Source organism: Erinaceus europaeus, chromosome 11 (genome assembly GCF_950295315.1).
Source record: "Erinaceus europaeus chromosome 11, mEriEur2.1, whole genome shotgun sequence".
Taxonomy (NCBI): domain Eukaryota; kingdom Metazoa; phylum Chordata; class Mammalia; order Eulipotyphla; family Erinaceidae; genus Erinaceus; species Erinaceus europaeus.
This window is the reverse complement of record NC_080172.1, coordinates 19,491,945-19,513,057: the sequence shown is the minus strand read 5'-3', so window position 1 is coordinate 19,513,057 and position 21,113 is coordinate 19,491,945. Positions and strand designations below refer to the sequence as shown.

Here is a 21,113-nt window from a genome sequence, read left to right as displayed (position 1 = left end):
TTGGGTGAACCCTCAAGCAAGAAGCCATTTGGCCTGCTAGCAGAGGAAACTAAGTGTGAGAGGCTTGTAGGCTCTCTGTGGGCTTGAGAGACTAACAAGGGGAAACCGAGTCATGGAAGACTTTTCCCTCTTAGCTCATCCTACACGGGAGAGGCCAACAAATGGGGTGTTCTTTCCAGACCTCCATTCAAGAATGGGAGAGCTCCCCTAAGCTCTACCACGCTTTCACATAGTCCCACATCTGCCTATCTCCTCTTCTCAATTTCTCTTTCTATCCAAAATAATAAAAAAATAAATACAGAAAGAAAAATGAAAAAAGGGGGGAGAACCAGGAATAGTGCAATTGTGCAGGCACTGAGCCCCACTTATAATCCTGGTGGGGGGAGAGGGGAAAAAAAGAAAGAAAGAGATAAAGAAAGGAAAGCAAAATTAGGTGAAAGGAAAAAAGGAAAATATCAAGCTACCAAAAGCTAATTTCTTTAAATGTATTATTAAAAGTCTATGTAGTATATGGTTGCATTGTGTAGTTATCTCTGTGGGTCTATGCTTTATGCCACATATATATGACATACATGACATGTATATATAATATGCATCCATATATATGATACATATAACAAGCAACAAATTCATAAATAGTTCTGGTAAGAAGTGGTACTCATTTCTTATTTCTCTACAGTAATCTTACTCTGTGCTTATCTTTATCACATCCTGGGAAAGCAAGTAAAAAATTGTTTTTCCTGTGTTAGAGAGAAGACATCTGTGCACTGTAGTTTCTTTAGGTGTATCAGAATAGCTAGCCCAGGTAATACTGTTGTGTGATACAGGTATAATCAACTTGACTATTTAGCATTGAGAAGCCTCAGATATTGAGATGTCTTTTTTCACTTAATTCTTAAAATAGCACTGAGACAGGTATTAGTAAATCATGCTACGTCAGCCCCATTCTTAAAAATTATCTAAAAACCACCTGTCTCATCTATAGGAACTTCACAATCTTAACAATGGCTACTGGGCCTAACCCACCATTATCTGGTCACTGTGCTACCTGCCTTTCAAGTGACTCTAAAAGAATCAGCAGGCATTTGGAGTAGTTAAGTTTAGAGAAGTAAAATGTACATCAGTTCAAAGTACTTCTTTCTGTTTGTTTGCTTTGCAACAAGGCAAATGAAGTAACCAGAAGAAAATGCACTTGAGTGAAAAGAACAAGATTCTCCGCGTTGGAATTGGGGCAAAGGCAGTGTGCACCCCCCTGCATCTTGGTCCTCACTAAATTTCTGGCAACTTAAGGCTGGTCTTACTGTCAAACTCGGGTGCCAGACCCAGATCATAACAAAACCGATCAATACATATGCAAATAAAAGGCGGGTGGGGGAGGAAAGGCGTAAGGGTAAAGACAGAGAACGTTAAACTCTGGCTCTGGACCCAGTGCGCACAGTGAGGTGGGGGCAAGACATATTCAGTCCCAGAACGCTATTGGTGTGGAGGTTCCACTTAGAGCAATTAGTTTTCTTTCCAGCCGACTTCATCGGACCCAGAACAGGGATGGCTGTGGGTTGCTTCCAGGCGTGGACCTAGACGACCTATTTGGGAAACTGTGGCTGGATCCCCAGACACGAGTTGGCTCCGCGCCCTACCTAGCTCCACCCGGCTCTCTCCCGCCCTTCCTCCCACCTCGGAGCCGGAGGATGGTCCGGGAGCGCTCCGGCGGCGGCGGGGTGGCAGGTCCCCGGCCGGACCCGCCCTGCAGTGGGAGCCGTGCGCGCGCCCAGTTTGGAGGGAGCCGCCCCCGCAGCTGACAGGTGCTGCCCGGAGGGCGCGGGCTGCGGTCCGGGGCGCTGCTGGCTTCTCACACCAGGTCGCGTGTAGCCTCCCGAGCCCAGAGCCGACGAGGAGCCGGAGTCAGGGCGCGGCCTGGGGGACGCCGGTGGACTGGAGCCCGGGTGCTCGGAGCTCGAAACTTTGCTGGCGCGGCGGCGACCCGGATTCGGTGACGGCGCCCGCCCAGCCCGGCAGGTGAGGGAAGCAGCAGCAGCAGAGCCGGAGTCCCGCGGTCCCGGAGCCTCGGCGCCGGCAGCGGCGTCTTTCCCCGGTGCTGGCCTGAAGCCTCTGGGCACCCCCGGCTTCTGCTGCTGCGCCCGCCGCCACCGCGGGGCTCCGCGAGGAGGCGCAGCTCCAGAGGGCGGAGGAGAAGAAGGAGGAGGAGGAGGAGGAGGAGGAGGAGGGGAGAGGTGGAGCAGGGGGTGGAGGATGGAGCCCCGGACTGGAGCGGCGGGCTCTCCCGAGCCTGCACCGGCGTCCTCCTCCTTCCAGGCCCGGCTGTGGAAGAACCTGCAGCTGGGGGTGGGCAAGAGCAAGGGCGGCCGCGCCGGGGGCCCGGAGCGTCGCACTGCGGACACCCCGTCACCCTCCCCGCCACCCCCAGGGGGCAGGCGGGACACTCTGGCCCGCGCGGGTGGCACGGGCAGCAGGTGGAGCGGCTTCAAGAAACGGAAACAGGTACTGGACCGCGTCTTCTCCTCCTCCCAGCCCAACCTGTGCTGCTCCTCGCCGGAGCCTCTGGAGCCAGGCGGCGCCGGCAGGGCAGAGCAGGGGTCCGCGCTGCGCCGCCGCATCCGAGAGCATTTGCTCCCGGCGGGAAAGGGACAGGCGGCGGCCGCCGGAGCATCCGGAGTGACGCCTCCTGGTGGACTGTCCCCGGACTCTGCTCCTTCTTCATCTTCCGCTTCATCGTCCTTGTCCTCTTCACCCCAGCCGCCCCCGAGGGGGGCCCGCGCCCGAGATGAGAGTGCACGACCTCGGGGTCCTGGGGCGCACTTATGTCACCAGAAGAGTTCCTCTCTGCCGGGGACTGCCTGCCTGGAGCAGTTGTTGGAGCCGGTGCCTCCTTCTGCAGAGCCGGCGCCCATTCCAGCGGAGCCCGAGACCCCAGAGAAGCTGGAGGAGCAGAGCAACAGCCAGGTAAGTGACAGGTGGGCGCTCTCGGAGACCCATGCCTGGATCTTTGCACCATCACCACCTTAGCAGGGGCTCAGGTTGTCTCCTAGTAGGTCACAAGGTGGAAAGAAACAGCCTGCTCTTACTAAGTCTCTCTCTACTAACTTGCACTCTAACTTTACTTTTGAGTGCACCACCAACTGGGTGGTTTTGTGAGCTGTTAGTGAGATCGGAAGTATTAAGATTGGTAACCAAATGGAATAGGAGAAAAAATAAAGTTGGAGGTAAAATAGGTAGTTTTTAAAAAAATTTTTATTTGAAGATGACTGGAGGAGCTGTAAAGCTAACTTTCGTCATGTACAAAGAAAAAAAAAAATCCCCAAACTTAAAAACAGTCACAGTGTTGTGGAGGCACCACCATTTGAAACAAATGCCTTGCAGTAATGCTTGCAGAGAGGTCTATTAATGGTTAATTCAAGGTCAAATCTTAGAGAAAGCCTGAAGTCTGCTGATTTCCCTTCATTTTCTTTCAAAATGTCCACTGTGAGAGGATCACTGGTTAACAAGTGGGCAGTATGAGTCTCTTTGGAGTTAGTCAAACAAATAGGTTTCTATTTCTTGGTCTAAGTATTATGTCTTTAGAAGGATTTGGGCTCAAAATATGCTGCTTTAAACTTCATGTTAACTTTCTGGGTAGAAAAGAATCACAATTTACATAAGCTTCTGTTAAAATATGTATTTATAAGATCTGTAAGTAATTCATTTAAGCTTCTGCTCTTACTCTGTTTCATAGACAGGTGTTTTCCATATATATATATATATATATATATATATATATATATATATATATATATCAAATTGTATTATTCCAGAAAATATTTTGAAAGTTCCATTCTGCCAGAAACCCAAAGAAGCCTTTTCTTCTAATACATCTTGGTAATTTAAACTTTCATTATTTTGACTGATAGATTAATGTACTGTATTAAAGTTGAGCCATGATAAGTAAGACCATGTTTTGAGTAATAAAATGTAGAATAAGTGGGCTTCCAGCCAGACACTTCTATAGTTTACTTGGTAATATATCAATGTAGTTTCAAAAAATGAACCAGAATATGAGATTGTTTTATTGTTTAATAAACACAGCTGTTTGCATTATGCAAATCCATAGTTTTTAGGAAAATATTTTAGTTATTCTTAGAAGAGTAGATTGAAGTGACATGACAAAAAGCATAAATAAGCCTAGCTTTTCTCTTATTCTGAAAGAGAAGTCAGTAGACCTTTTGGTTCTGGTTTAAAAAGTAACATAACAATGGTTTTAAATGGATGCTTTAAATTTAGTATGTATATTTTAAAAGGTTCTTTTTTTTGAGTGGGCATGCAAAGTATAAAAGTTATAGAGTTGGGGGACTGTTTACATTTGTTTTTATTACCATCTACTATCAAAGATAAAGCAATAAAAGCTGACTTATTTCAAAAGTTTGGATACATTACTGTGAACATTAACTTACTCAGTTACTTTGCATTTCACAGAGTCAAGATATTTTCAAGGCAAATCAGGAAATCTAAATGAATCTTTATGGTCATTTTAACCCAAATGTTACCAGACACTAGTACTATGAATTAAAACAAAATACTGTTAGTAAATATGAATTTTGTACTAAGAGACCTCAGTTTATTTTGGAAAAGTCACTAAAATAACTTAACTCTGTGTGTTTTCACCAGATGCTGTTGCAAAGTGTTCAGTTTTTACCTTCACAGAGTTTAGTCTTCATGGTAGTCCTATGTGATAGACTTCCTTGTTGCGTTGTGTGGACAAGGAAACGTATGCTCAAAAGTACTGAGTGAATTTTTCCAGGCTACATGATAATAACCTACTATAATATTGTAACAACACAGGTAGATTTTGAGAGAGATTTTCTTTAAACTTTATTTATAAAATAGCAAATGTCAACAAAATTGTACAATAACAGGGGTGAAATTCCACAAATTTCCCACCACCAGAGTTCCATGTCCCATCCCCTCCATTGGAAGCTTTCCTATTCTTTTTAAAAAATATTTTATTTATCTTATTTTTGAGAGAGATGCAGAGAGAGACACACAGAGAGAAATACCAGGGCATTGCTTAGCTCTGGCTTATGGTGGGGCAGGGGATTGAACCTGGGACTTTGGAGCCTCAGGCATGAGAGTCTGTTTGTATAACCATTATGCTATCTCCCCCCCCAGCTTTCCTATTCTTTATCTCTCTGGGAGCATGGACCTAGGGTCATTATGGGGTGGAGAAGGTGGGAGGTCTGGTTTCTGTAATTGCTTCTCCGATGGACATGGGCATTGACAGGTTGATCTATACTCCCAGTCTGTCCCTATCTTTCCCTACTGGGGCAGGGCTCTGGAGAGGTGGGGTTCCAGGGTACATTGGTGAGGTCATCTGTCCAGGTGAGTCAGGTTAACTTCATGGTAGCATCTGCAACTTGGTGTTTGGACTGTGCATTTCTTTGCTTCCTCCTTTCTTGTGGGACTTGGTTCACTAGTTCTTCTTGTAAGAAGAACTAGTTGGGGTTGATTGTGGCAAATCCCTTTAGTTCTTGAATATTTGAGAAAACCTTTATTTCTTCTTCATAATTGAAGGACAATTTGGCAGGATAAAATATTTGTGACTGGAATTCCCTCTCCTTTAGAACTTTGAATATGTCATTCCACTCTTTTCTTGTCTCTAGAGTTTGTAAAGAGACATCTGATGAAAGTCTGATAGCTCTGCCTTTGTATGTAACTTCTTTCCTTTCCCTAGCAGCCAGCAAAATTTTTTCCTTGTCATTGAGCTTTGATAGTTTTATAATAATGTGCATTGGCGTTGGTCTTTTTGTATTTCTAAATCTGGGTGATCGCTCTGCCTCTTCGATGAGAATGTTCTGATGGTTTCCTAGGTGAGGGAAGTTCTCAGTTAAAATTGTTCTGAAAATAGACCCTGGGTCTTTGGCCTTGTCCTTCCCTTCAGATATACCTATCACTCTTCTATTCAATCTTTTGATGGAGTCTGCAATTTCACAGAGTTGTTTCAGTCTTTCTAAACCATTCCTCTCCCTCATCTTTGAATTGAAAGAGTGGGCTGGCCAAATCTTCTGGATTGGAGATTTTTTTTTCTTCTGAAAGCATGGATCTACTTGCTAAGCCTTCTTCCACCTGGGCATGGGTTGCAGTTAGGGTGTCTTTTACTCCCTGGGGGTTCTGACTGAAGCTCTTCTTTCAAGATTTGACGATTCTGAGTGATCTCTGTTATAAGTTCCTCTCTCAAGCATTTTGATTCTATAGTAACATGCTCTTTTTATTCTTGCTTAATTTCTCAGAGAGTCCTCATAATGAGCTCTGTGTAGTCTGTCTCTGAGAGTCTCTCTAAATCTGTCATTCCTTGGATTTCCTCTTTCATTTCTGTCTGGCTGATACAGCATAGTTGGCTGTTTAGTTCTGTTTCTTTGCTCATTTTTTTGTGCTGGTTATTGATGGCCAGCAGGTGGTGCTATTGTGATCTCTAGGTTTTTCTTGCCAGTACCGTCTGCGGTGTGGGGGTGGGGGTTGGGGGTTGGTTGCTTTGGGCTGTCTTGTGGCCACAAATGCCCTATTTTATGTTGTGTCCTTGCCTTAATTCCAAAGGTTACCCCCCCCCCCCAGTCAAAGACTGAGAGGTCTGAAGCCAGTCTCTTTTCTTCTGGCACTAGGAACAATGTTGCTTGCTGTGCTAAAAGTGAAATCACCAAAATAGCACAGCTCAGTGCTGGCGCCTCCCAGAGCTCTGATTTGACTTTGCTGTTCTTCAACCTCTGCCCGCACTCCTTTTCACTCCAACCGCCCGAGAACACCCACCTGAGGCTGCAGAACTTTCAGCTGTAGATTATGACTTCAGTTGGGTCTCTTGTTGTATTTCGATAGATTTTAACTTTATTTTATTATTTATTCATTTTTTGATAGAGACAGGGTCAGAGAAACAGCTCATTTGAATAGTGTATTGCTTCACCATGTGCATAACTCAAGTTTGAACCCAGTACTGTGATCTTTTTTTCACTCTCCCTCTGCTTCTCTCTCTGTCTCTATCCAAGAATGTATAAATAAGTGAATAAATAAATTGAGGTGGGGGCTGGGCGGTGGCACACCTGGTTAAGGGCACATATCAACAAGGATTGGGATGCTAGCCCCCACTCCACCTGCAGGGGGAACCCTTCATGAGCAGTGAAGCAGGTCTGCAGGGATCTCTCTCTTCCCCTCTCTATCATCCCTTCTCAATTTGTCTCCGTCCTGTCAAATAAAAATAGAAAGAAAAAAATGGCTGCTGGGAGTGGTGGATTTGCAGTGCAGGCATAGAGCCCCAGGGATAACCCTTATGGCAAAACAATAATAATAATGTTATTATTATTATATAAATTGAAAGAGAGAGAGTGTGTGTGTGTGTACAGTGCTGTGGAGTCAGGCTTAAAACTGGTTTGCATACAAGGCAAAACAGTATACTAAGTGAGCTATTTCACTGGCCAATACAGAAAGGTATTATATTGCTGTCATTCTCTGGAATGTATTCCTATTATTATTACCCCCTCTGACAACTTTCAAAACTTGTAAAGTTCTTTGAGATACTTCAGTCCTGCTAATATTCCAAGTTCATATACATTCTGGGCTCTGCACTTGCCCCATTTCTAGAACCAGTTTTTTTGTGGATTAGCTATGTAACTTTGTTCTTCATTTTCTGTGATGCACTGTTGCATATGACACCACATTTACAAATGACACCATTAATCATTCCATCTATATTCCTACAGAAGCTTCTCATTGTAAAGCGTTAGCATCTCAGTAAGGACACAGAAAGACCAAAAACCAACCAACCAACCAACCAACCAAACAACAAACCAAACTAAAACTCCCTTTAAAGAAAAGGTGGAAGGTAGAATTTAGACAGAACATTAAGCCTTGAAGGGTTTCATTGAAGATAGAAATAGTACCAGGAAGAGTGTATCACTGATTGCCTGGGTAATCCTAAAGTCTTATTCTCTGAGAAATACATTGGACTATTTAAGTAGTGTAGATGAGAAAGTATATTCTTTGAACAACTTGAAAGAGTTGGACTCACCTCTCTGAGGAAGGAGAAGAAATGGAATTGGGACCATATACTAAAAGATGATTCATTAAGGTGCCAGGAATATACTTTATTATTACTTTTTAGCTAGGAGCTAAGAGAAAAAAAGAGAATGAAAGAAGCCCCAACAGCAAAGCTTCCTTCAATGCGGCAGAGGCCAGGATGGAAACTGGGTCACATACATGGCAAAATAGTAAACTTCTTTTTAAGTGAGCTATCTCATTGGCCAGAAAACACTTAATCTCTTCCCTTCTTCAAACCTCATTTCTTCTTCCCTTCTTCAAATCTCATTTCTCATTTCATCTAAAAAGACAACCTTGGCACAGGGAAGGAACTCAAAGCACATGCAGATTTCAGTTTTATTCACAGTTCATAAGCACATAAGTTCGTAGCCCCCATGTCCACTTGGTGGGTCCCAAATTATATTCCTCCATGAGGATCATTTCTGGAACCATCCGTTCCACCCCGGTTCCATGGCTGCCAGTTCTTAGCAACATCGCCCCGCCAGATATTCGTCGGGATGCGGCATCATCTAAGTTCATTTCCCACGTCTACGCTCCACCGGACCTGCCAATATACGCGGATATCTTCGCCCACCCTGTCCAACGCTTGACGTCTCGTCACCCAATCTGGTCCCCTATGCCTACACTGAACTTCTCTGTTCCAGATTCTTGGAAACAGAGTTGACAGTCAGCTGTGGTAAAGAACAAACACCTCATCACAGACCCCTGCAAGCGTCAACCCGGCTTTGACCTAGCACGTTATGACTGGGCCCTCCTCAATCGCTATCGAACAGGCCATGGCCGGTGCGCCGCTATGTTCCATCGCTGGGGAGCCAGAGACGACCCGAACTGCCCCTGCGGCTCCAGACAGACTATGACCCACAGAGTCAACGACTGCCACCTCTCCAGATTCAAAGGAGGTCTCGAAACTTTACATCAGGCTCAACCTAACGCTGTTGACTGGCTACGGAAGAAGGGCAAACGCTAGAAGAAGAAGAAGCACAAAAGACAAGAAAATGACGGGACAGCTCTAAGAGAGCTTAGTTGCAAAGTGTGCTTGATTTGTCTCAGGAATGACCTGGGTTCGAGCCCTGACCCTTTTGCCTTAAAGGAAGCTTTGGTACTGTGGTGTCTCTTTCTCTCTCTCTCTCTCTGTCTTTCTGTCTGAAAAGTCAGTCTGAGCAGTCAAGTCTAGGAACAATAACAAGAAAAGACAAGGAATGCATTAAATACAATTTCAGATTCATTAGATACAAGATATTTTAAGGATGAAAGCACATTTGTTGCACCAACAAAGCAAATCACTCAATTTTTCTCTCGTTCTCTGCTTAATCATGCCATCAACCATGTTCTCCAACACACTCCCTGATTTCCATCTTCCAGCCCAGCATGAAGCCCCAACAACATATGTGCATGTACTCTGACAGTGGGTGGAGATATTAAGCGAAGGGAAAAAAAAATCACTTTGGGCTCCTAGGGAAAGAGAATTGTAAGTCACTGCAGTACAGTGACTAAAACTGAACCAAACATGCTTATCTTCTATGCCAGCACTCTGGCTATTAGGCTATCCTTAGTCCAGTATATACCTCTGAAACACACTGTAACACCCTTGATTTTGCCTGGCTATTGGAACATGTGTGTGATTTCAGATGTTCTGCTTTGGGGAAGTAAAAGGAAAAAATTCACTTCCCACTGATTCTAGTTCACGTGTTGGACCATATTGTCATAGCAGATGCATCTCATTTTCTGTAGCACAGTTGGGAAAGAAGCTTTCTCAATTTGTGTGCATATCAAAAATCTGCCAATTTCTGTATTTTGTCTTGATGAGTTACTAAAATTATATTTTTCTAGGATCAGAAAGTCAGGATTTGGAGGGAGGAGTGTTCAGGTCCTGGAACATGACAGCAGAGGAGGGCCTAGGTGGGGGGGGTAGTGTTATGTGAAAAACTGAGAAATGTATTAATTATTGTATTTACTGTTGACTGTAAACCATTACTCACCCAAGTGGGAAAAAAAAAGGAAAGTCAGGATTTTAAGATAAAGTATAAAGAATGAATATATTGCATTTTTGATATTAAAGTATACAATGCTTATGAGTGTTAAACTTTCATTGTTATTAAAATGCATTTTGTTAAAATTGGTTTCACAGAAAAAACAGTGGACAAAGTGTTCAGGCTATGATAGTAATGTTTCAAAATGCTGTAAGGGGAATATCCATTCAATGGGATAAATTCCTAAAGAAATCTGTAAAACCGGAGAAAAAACTTTCTTGGTGAGAATTCTTTTGACATATTTAATGAATTTATTTTCTGTGAGGTGCCAGACAATAACCCAGAGTATGACACATGTGCATTGTAAAATATCCTCCTGGTCTTTTTTTTTTCTTTTTCTGCCTCCAGGGTTATCACGGTAGTTCAGTGCCTGCACTATAAATCCACTGTTCTAGGCGGCCATCGTTTTGTTCCATCATTGTTGCTGCTTTTGTTGGATAGGACAGAGAGAAATGGAGAGAGGAGGGGAAGACAAAGAGGGGGAGAGAAAGATAGACACCTGCAGACCTGCTTCACTGCTTGTGAAGCAACCTCCCTGTAGGTGGGGAGCCAGGGGCTCAAACCGGGATCCTCGAGCGGGTCCTTGCGCTTTGTACCATGTGCGCTTAACCCCGGTGTGCTACACTGGCCCCCATGGTACATTTTTTTTCATTCTACATTTTTAAAATGCTCAACCATGAATAGACTTACTTCCCTTGGTGTGGTCTTTAGTGTTCCCATGTGATACCTGGGATCAAATTTGAGCCCCTACTCATAATAAAACGTGTATCCACTGAGTATGCCCTAGAGCCCTTGATACTTTTATTTTATTCCAGCTTTATTTTACACTGTCTTAAGTCCTAGCCAACCTGGAAAATGACACATAATAAATGAAAGTACCTCTAAATGTGTTAGGACCAGTGCATTCCCCTAGTCCCATTGACTTTCTTTGGAAAGAGTCCTTTAGTTTTAGCAGTCTGCCATTATTTTGCTGAAGCCTGAACTATCTTGACCAGCACTGCTAGAATAGAATTTGGCAAGCTTTACTGCAATCAAGCCTATTCAATCAGCATTGTGAAATGGTTCAGGGGAAGTCTGATAAGTGGATGAAGTCTCAATAAATGGTTGCTGAATAAGTGAAGGACTGAATGAAAGGGCTGTTTGGAAGTTCTCTGGAAACAATTCAAAACCACTTTATGGTTGTGTAATGATGTTCTTGCCTTCTTACTTCCTTTTGTTTTTTTAATTTTAAATTTTATTTATTTATTGTTTTTAAATTTGTATTAGTGATTTAATAATGATTAATAAGATTGTAAGATAACATGGAGTATAGTTCCCTACAATTCACACCACCAGAATTCCCTATTCCATCCTTTCCATTGGCCATTTCCCTATTCTTTATCCCTCTGGGAGTATGGACCAAAGATCTTTATGGGATGCAGAAGGAGGACATTCTGGTTTCTGTAATTGCTTCTCCACTACACATGGATGTTGGTAGGTTTATCCATACCCCCAGACTGTTTCTATCTTTCCCAAGTGGAGTAGGGCTCTGGAGAGGTGACACTTCGGGACATGGGGACATATTGTTGAGGTCATCATGGTAGCATCTGCAACTTGGTGGCTGAAAGGTGATAAGATATAAAGCAGGGCAAGTTGTTTAATAAGCAGGAACCCAAAGGTAGGAATAGAGCAGATGAAATTAGTGGTCTTTGAGTCTTTGGGTGGGAGTAAACAAGGAGGTCTATTTTAGGTATGTTCTAAGGGGCCCATGACTTTAGTAATTTTTGCCTGAGCCTGATAGCTAACATGCAGGTGGACTAAAAATATTGTTTGGGAAGATGGTATCAGGGTTGAGAAGAGGGTTAAAAAGCTGGATTAGGGCAGAGAGTAGCTCCCAAACACAAGGGAAGTATATAAATACCACTGAGTGTTTACCCCATCCATCTGACCGAGACTTTCTCCTAGTTGTTCAAGTGTCGGGTGTCATTTGTTGTAGCCAAACTGGTATTGGGTCTGTGGGATCTGGCTTCAAGTTAGGGAGGGAATAGACTTAGGGTTTAAATAGGATCTAAGTTAACCTTAAATTTTACAGCATTTTACCTGTTTAGTGATTATAATAGAGGTTGTCATAGGGGACAACCTAATAATTTTCCATAATTATAAATATAAATATTTTGACAGTGTAGCTTAGCTAATTGTATATAGTATTTCTTTTTTTATATTTTATTTATTTATTTTCTCTTTTGTTGTCCTTGTTGTTTTTCGTTGTTGTTGTAGTTATTATTGTTATTGATATTGTCATTGTTAGATAGGACAGAGAGAAATGGAGAGAGGAGGGGAAGACAGAGAGGGGCAGAGAAAGATAGACACCTGCAGACCTGCTTCACCGCTTGTGAAGTGACTCCCCTGCAGGTGGGGAACCAGGGGCTCGAACCGGGATCCTTATGCCCACCTTGTGCTTTGCGCCACCTGCGCTTAACCCGCTGAGCTACAGCCCAACTCCCATATAGTATTTCTTTTAAAGATTATCAAGTGGGGTGACATTAATGCTGTTGTTGTCAGAAGAGATTAGGGAATATCTCTTACTTTTGTGTAGTTCACTGAGTAGATAAAGTGATTGAGGGAAGTGAAGTAGGGGTAGGAGAGGAGGGTGCCTAAGCCTAAGTAGTAAATATTTGATTAGACACTTATGTTGTTTTCTTTAGGTCTTTCTACTTGCTTGCTGAGCTTATTTCATCTAAGTCTAATCACAGCAGACTACTGAGCACTTTTACTTCGGGGTATACAGTCCCCCTAACTTATGGATACATAAGCCCTGGCTTATATCTTTTTTTTTTTTTTTTTTTTTGCAGGGTTGTCCCTGGTGTTCGGTGGCAGCACTACAAATCTACTGCTTCTGATGAACCTTTTTTTTTTTTCTATTTTATTGATAAGACAGAGAGAAATTGAGAAAGGGAGAGAGAAAGAGAAACACCTGCAGATCTGCTTCACTGCCTGTGAAGTGTCTCCCCTGCAGGTAGGGAACCTTAAGTTTTATTGCATTTTACTTGCTTGATGATTATAATAGAGGTTGTCATAGGATACAATAATTGTCCTTTAATATAGATATGTATATATGTCATATGTATGTATATGTGTCATGTACATATATATATTATTTAATTTTGTCTTTTTCCCCTTTTGTTGCCCTTGTTGTTTTATTGTTGATGTAGTTTTTTATTTTTGTTTTTATTGATGTTGTTGTTGGATAGGACAGAGAGAAAAGAGGAAGGGAAGACAGAGAGGGGGAGAGAAAGACACCTGCACAACTGCTTCACCACCAGTGAAGCGACTCCCCTGCAGGTGGGGAGCCGAGGGCTTGAACCGGGATCCTTATGCCAGTCCTTGTGCTTCAGAGCACCTGCCCTTCTTCTTCTTCTAGCGTTTGCCCTTCTTCCGTAGCCAGTCAACAGGTCAGGTTGAAAGCTGTCAGGAGCTGCTTGTTGCTGGCTTTGAAAGTGACTGGGATCCATGTGGATTCAGTCGGCTAGGAAGGATCGTCAGTTTCCCCAATGAATGGGTACTCACGGGATGCACCACGAGAAGGTCGATCCAGTGCATCCCAGCACCTGCCCTTAAACCTGCTGTGCTACTGCCTGACTAATATATATATATTACTTTTTTTTGACAATGTATCTCAGCCTTAAACCCTAGATACTTGCACGGGTCCTTGCACTTTGTACTATGTACACTTAACCAGTGTGCCCCAGCCCTGTTACATCCATCCATCTACCTACCTATCTGTCTGTCTGTCTGTCTTTCTATCATCTATCTATAGTGTCTGTAACTTTGTTAGGACGTGTGCCATTTGAAATGGAACTAGGCAGTCCTATGTGTTAGGAAAGGTCTCATCAGATGTACCTCAGCATTCTAGCCAGAAACATGACTTTTCTGTCTGTACTTTAGTTGTTCATGTCTTTGGGCATGAGGGAAGGATGTGTACCTACTAAATTGTGCCAAACACTGAGGAGTAACCTCTAAATCTGTGCTTTTTGACTCGGGTGCAATTCTTGGTGCTGGCCCCTGACTGAGCTAGCCATCATTGCACCCACGTTTCTTTACTCTCTGATTAACCCTCCACATCTGTGTTCCCAACACATACCGACATACCCTCTCTCACCTATGAACTCTGGAGTCTCAAACTCTACCTGGATCTTGGTTAAGCTAATTCCTGCTTGCCTCATTGCTACTTCTCACACCCAGCTTCCTGACCAAGATTCAAATCTCAGTCTTGATTAAGAATCATGTGCTTGGGGTCAGGAGGTGGTACACCTGGTTAAGCACACATATTGCAGTGCACAAGGCCACAGGTTCAAGCCCCTGGTCCCCACCTGCTGGGGGGGGGGAGTTTGATGAGTGGTGAGTGGTGAAGCAGTGCTCAGGTGTCTGTTTCCCCCTCTCCTCTCAATTTCTTTCTATCTCTAGTCAACAATAAATAAATAAAATATTTTCAAAAGAATTTTATGCTTACTAGCTGACTGCATTATTTTACATCTTGATGGTTGGCACTGCCTCCAACTGCATATGCCTATAATGGCTGTTTCTTGACTTTGAGCACCAAATTAGAGCTGATCTTTTTTTTTTTAATTTTTTATTTAAGAAAGGATTAATGAACAAAAACATAAGGTAGGAGGGGTACAACTCCACACAATTCCCACCACCCAATCTCCATAACCCACCCCCTCCCATGATAGCTTTCCCATTCTCTAGCCCTCTGGGAGCATGGACCCAGGGTCGTTGAGGGTTGCAGAAGGTAGAAGGTCTGGCTTCTGTAATTGCTTCCCCGCTGAACATGGGCGTTGACTGGTCGGTCCATACTCCCAGTCTGCCTCTCTCTTTCCCTAGTAGGGTGTGTCTCTGGGGAAGCTGAGCTCCAGGACACATTGGTGGGGTCTTCAATCCAGGGAAGCCTGGCCAGCATCCTGGTGGCAAGAGCTGATCTTTTGGCAGTAGCACTACTACTCTTGGGCTCTCTGTCTGTACTCGCTTTCCCTTTATTTATTTTTTTAAATTTTTAAAAAATATTTATCTATTTATTTTCCCTTTTGTTGCCCTTGTTGTTTAACATTGTTATAGTTATTATTGTTGTTGTTATTGATGTCTTCATTGTTGGGTATGACAGAGAGAAATGGAGAGAGGAGGGGAAGACAGAGAGGGGGAGAGAAAGACAGACACCTGCAAACCTGCTTTACCGCTTGTGAAGTGACTCCCCTGCAGGTGGGGAGCCTGGGGCTCGAACTGGGATCCTTAACACTGGTCCTTGAGCTTTGTGCCACGTGTGCTTAACCTGCTGTACCACCGCCCGACTCCCTCCCCATATTTTTAAAACTCTCACTTAAACATTATCTGACAATGTTTAAAACCTAAACATGTTAAGTCCAGCCTGCTTTCTTTCTTAGTAGTAGCTTCTTTCTCTCTGCTTGCAAGATGTTTTGTTGTAATTAACAACTAGTCATCTGGAGCTGTCCCATATGGTGGCTACTTGTTGACTATTGAGCACTGGAAATGGAATTTGCATTTGCATACATATTACTGACTTTGAAAACAGATTTGAGCACAGATGTGTTGTGCTTGTGATAAGGCACCCCAGAACTTGAAATCTTAATTAAAAGATACAATAGTAAAATATCTTATTATATATATTTTATATTGGTTGTATGTTAGAATAAGATTTTGGATTTGTTGAATTACATAAGATATATTACTAAAGTTGGTTTCACTTTGCTACTAGAGAATTGGAAATTATGTATGTATTCATGTTTTATTTTATTTTATTCCTTTTGGGTAGCATAGATTCAGAACAGAGATTCAAACTGTGTTGTCCCTGGGTTCATAAAATTAAGAAAATGAACAGTTTGACAGGATCCATGTTAGGAAGCTCACACCCCATTCAGGGGGAAGATGTTTTTCCGATTGTTGTCATGCACGAAGAACCAGTATTGTCTGAAGTTCTAGATTCCTTAGCAGAAGCTCAAGACCTGCCTGGCCTGGATATAATATAAAAGAAAATGGTGGTGAGAGGAGAACCATGCTGGGATGGGAGGGAAGGTTTTGCTTTCTCCTTTTTAAATGGGTTGGATCTGAACAGGTTGGTGAGTAAGAGCCTGTGGAGAGGGGAGGGGTTGACTTTAAAAGGAAATAATTGATGGGATGAATCCTCTTAGGGCTTACTTAAGAGTGAGTTCCGGAGACTAGAGTGGTAGTTTTAGCCTTAATAGAGTCCTTCTTCCATTGTGAATGTTAAAAGTTAGTGTTGGTGTGGATGTAAAGTGGGAAGTTTGGTTGCAGCAGTCTGACTGAGTTCCTACCTCAGGGTTCTTCCATATTTTGCCTGGGAAAAGTTTCAGATTCAGGGGGATGTTATAAAGCAAGAATACTGCCCTCAGCAAAGAGGTGAATAAAAGTCCTTTGTATTAAAGAAATAAGCTTTTCTGCTTTAGAAGTGACACCTGGGATGTAGCAAACTGGTTCTGGGGAATAGAGATGTAAATGAAGGTGTGGCTGAGTTATGGAGACTGGGGAATGGAATACAGATAGCAATAGGGAGCCCTGGGAGCATATGTGAAGGGTAGACAAAGTTAAATGAACCATAAAGCCTGAGGTTGGCAGCAGAGGCAGAAGAACACAGGAAACTATTAGCCTCCGTGAGTCTGAAGTTGGGCAGTGACTTTGACCTTGGGAATGGGAAAATGGCTTTTTTTTTTTTTTAAATACCAGAGCACTGCTCAGCTCTGGCTTACGCTATAGGGGCTGAACCTGGGACTTCAGAGCCTCAGGCATGAGAATCTTTTATGCTGGTCCCTAAATGGCAAGATTTTTTAAAATAATTTTTTTATTGGGATTAATGGCTTACAGTCAATAAAATACATCAATGAAAATAAAATACAGTAGTTTGTAGATGTATAACATTTTTCAGTTTTCCACCTTATTGGATCCCCTCTAGGTCCTCTGACATTATGTTCCAGGACCTGAACCCTCCCCAGCCCACACCAGAGACCTTTACTTTGGTGGAGTACTCCAGCTCCAGTCCAAGCTCTGCTTTGTGTTTTCTTATTTTTCAATGGCAAGATTTTAAGACTAGAGATTTGGCTGAATCAGCGGGGGAAAAAAAGCAAAGTAGAAGGATTTAATAACACTCATTACTTATATTTTTTATTTTTCCCTGATTTCATTCAGAAAGGATTTTTAAAATTTTTAAAAATATTTATTAATTTTCACTTTTGTTGCCCTTATTGTTTTTCATTGTTATAGTTATTATTGTTGTTGTTATTGATGTCGTTAGATAGGGCAGAGAGAAATGGAGAGAGGCGGGGAAAACAGAGAGGGGGAGAGAAAGATAGACACCTGCAGAGCTGCTTCACCCCTTGTGCCTGGGAAGTGACTCCCTTGCAGGTGGGGAGCCTGGGGCTGGAACTGGGATTCTTGGGATTTGCGCCACGTGCACTTAACCCATTGCGCTACTGCCTGATTCCCTCAGAAAGTTTTTTTTTATTGATAAGTTATTTTCTTGGGTGGAAGAGTGAGGGAGAGTTGTCTTTCAGATTTGTATTTATGCAAAATGATTGATGGTGTTCAATTCCCAAAAGTCAAATTGTCGCCTATTTGCTATAATTACTCATATCCTTTACCTGACGCATGTAATATGAAGATATTGCAACGGGGGGTCTTTCTGTTTTGAGGATGGTTCTTTTTGGTGTGCTGACGTTTTTCAGTTTTATGCAGTCCCATAGGTTTATTTTATTCTTTTACTTTTCATTGATGATGAGAATGATGATGATGATGATGATGATGATGATGATGATGACGACGACCAGAGCTTAGCTCTGGTTTATGGTAGTGCTAGGGGATTCAACCTGTGACTTTGGAGCTTTAAGCATAAGAGTCTTTTTGCATAACCATTATGCTATCTCCCTGCCCTGTTTTTGTTTTTGTTTTCCTTGCTGTTGGACTTGAGTCTTTAAGCATAGATAGTGAATGCTATACCACAAAGCCTAGATTATGACATGTTCTGCCTTTGTTTTCTTCTATGTATATGATAGTTTCTGGTCTAATGTCATATCTTTGATCCACTTGCAGTTGGCTTTTGTGCATGGTGAGATGTAGTGGTTCAGTTTCACTCATTTGCATGCTTACCCCAAATTTCCCAGCACCATTTGTTGAAGAGACTCCCCTATCTTCATTTAATGGTTTGGACTCCCTTGTCAAAAAGTAGTTGCATGTATAGGGACTAGTTTCTGGGCTTTCTGTCTACTTTTTATTCCAGTACCTGGCAGTTTTTATTACAGTAATCCTTCAGTGTAATTTGAGGTCAGGAAGTATGATGCCTTTAGTATTATCCATGTTTCTTTAGCTTGCTTTGGTGACCCTAAGTATTTCCTGGTTCCACATAAGGTGTGGTTTTTGTTCTTTTCCTTTAAAGAAATTTAATGGCACTTTGATGGGAATGAGATTAAACATGTAGGTGACTCTGGAGAGGGTAGCCATTTTGTTAATGTCAATTATTATTATTTTTCTTTTTTTTAAATTAATTTATTTATAAAATGGAAACACTGACAAGACCATAGGATAAGAAGGGTACAATTTCCACCACCAGAGCTCTGTATCCCATTCCCTCCCCTGATAGCTTTCCTATTCTTTAACCCTCTGGGAGTATGGACCCCAGGTCATTATGGGGTGCATAAAATGGAAGGTCTGTCTTCTTTAATTGGCTCCCCATTGAACATGGGCATTGACAGGTCGATTCATACTCCCAGCCTGCCTCTCTCTCTCCATAGTGGGGCAGGGCTCTGATCAGGGAAGCAGAGTTCCAGGACATATTGGTGGGGTCATCTGTCCAGGGAAGTCTGGTTGCCATCATGGTAGCATCTGGAACCTGGTGGCTGAAAAAGAGTTAACATATAAATCCATACAAATTGTTGATTAATCATGAACCTAAAGGCTAGAATATTGTAGATGAAGACTTGGGGTCTCCGTTTTGGAAAGACCTAGTAGGTCTATTTTAGGTATATTCCAAAGGGGTCATGACTTTATTAGTTAATGTCAATTATTCTAATCTTACATGCTAATGCATCTTACCAGTGAACTGAGCTATCTCTGGATCCAGTAAATAACTTTGTATAAAAGAATATTCAGCATTCTCATACTTTATTTTGAATAGTATTTTCATCACATTAAATTAGAAATCTGAATGCTTTCCAAAATATCTTTTGAGATAGAAATAGATTTTGGAGAGAAGTTTTAGGTTACCAAAGAACTGTCTCCGAAACCTGTCTACCTTAGAGGTCAGAACACCCTGAGTCAGCAGGACCTGCTGTCTCTTTGTGCTGGGTAGATATGGAATGATCTTATCACTTATCCATTCTTTTCTTTCTTTTGACCTTTTCTTTTCTTTTCTTTTCTTTTCTTTTCTTTTCTTTTCTTTCCTTTTCTTTTCTTTTCTTTTCTTTTCTTTTCTACTCCAGGGTTCTCACTGGGGCTCGGACAGTGCCTGCACCAGGAATCCACTGCTCCCAGAGGCTATTTTTCCCTCTTTGTTGCCCTTGTATTTATTATCGTTATTGTTGTTGCTGTCATTGTTGGATAGGACAGTGAGAAATGGAGAGAGGAGGGGAAGACAGAGAAGGGGAGAGAAAGATAGACACCTGCAGACCTGCTTCACCGCCTGTGAAGCGAGGCCCCCCCCCCCCCCAATAGGTGGGGAGCTGGGGGCTCGAACCGGGATCCCTGAGCCAGTCCTTGCACTTCATGCCATGTGCCTTAATTCACTGCTATTGCCCGACCCCCTCCTTGACTTTTTTAAAAAATCTTAATTTATTTAATTTAATAGCACAGAGGGAAATAGAGAGAGGAAAGGGATATAGAGAGGAGGAGAGAAAGAGACACCTGAAGCACTGTTTGACTATTCATGAAACTTCCCCCTGTGAGTAGGGTCTGGAGGGATTGAACCTGAACTAGTTTTATAAATTATTTCAAGTATTTGTACCAGGTCTAAAGGACATCTTCAAATTCCAGGTTTACTCCCCTCCATTTCCTGGTGTTTGCAAGACCTTGAGGGCTTTTAAACAAGTTGACTTTTTACTCCTTTCCTCTGCCCCTATGGCTTACACTTCCACCCTTCCACGGATTGCAGGGACTCTAAAATTGTTAATCATTACTCCCCCTTTCTTTGTGTGCTGTTAGGGTCTAAATGAGAAATTCCAGCAGAATTCTGGGCTCAGAACTTGTAGCGTGAGTTAATCAGAATTAACTGGGTTGGCGTCAATAAACTCTGTTTTCAAGATATGCAAGGTGGCTTTTGTTCACTGACTTCCCATTTATAAACCCAGTTCCATGCTTATGATATTGTGTAAACTCAACCTGGGTGCACCACCACCCAACCTGTCCCTTCCCTTGACTTTTCAAAGGAAGCTGGAGACAAGGGGAAGGAGGGGCAGCTATGTCTGTGATCTCACCTGGTTCTCTCTAGCCTTATATACACAACAGTTCAACTCAAGGATTTCAGCTACAGAACTACTGACTTAACCATTTTACTGTCTCACCTCAGTCTCTCACAGCCCCCCTTTGGGCCCTATGGCAGTATTCACTTACTGTAAAGCCTGTCAGATGTCTTTGTGGCTTTCTAGCCTATTCTGTGGGAATCAGCTGAGTGAGACTGAGAGGGACAGAGGCAGGGGAGGGAGATTAAATTTTGCAGTTTCTCAGACCATAGGCACTCTGTCTTTTTTTAAAAGGAGGCAAAGCTTTGTAAAGTGTCCCAATATCTATTCCTAGCTACCTGACATTTTCACTTTCTCTAACTTCAACCTTATTCCTCTTGGGTGTTTGCCTGAATACAAGGAAGAACTATTTAGGACTTGCCGTCAGAGAAAGATCTTTGTGTGTCTTGGGTGATCAACCATAATTAGTTTAATGCTGTTATAGGACCATGCAGGTGGTTTAATAGTTAGACCTTGGGTCTTCATTTTCTGTACTTCTGCTGCCTCTCTCAGTGAA

General features: G+C 42.6%; 1 protein-coding gene across 1 annotated transcript in view; it reads left to right on the top strand.

Annotated features, from left to right (window-relative positions):
* The first annotated feature begins 1,586 nt into the window (after positions 1-1,586).
* LOC103120922 (multiple C2 and transmembrane domain-containing protein 1) overlaps positions 1,587-21,113 on the top strand; it is a 355,114-nt gene continuing 335,587 nt past the window's right edge. Inside the window, exon 1 of the mRNA XM_060201181.1 lies at positions 1,587-2,961. Within this exon, the coding sequence (XP_060057164.1) occupies positions 2,251-2,961 (711 nt within the window). The 5' untranslated portion in view covers positions 1,587-2,250. The remainder of the gene's footprint in view (positions 2,962-21,113) is intronic.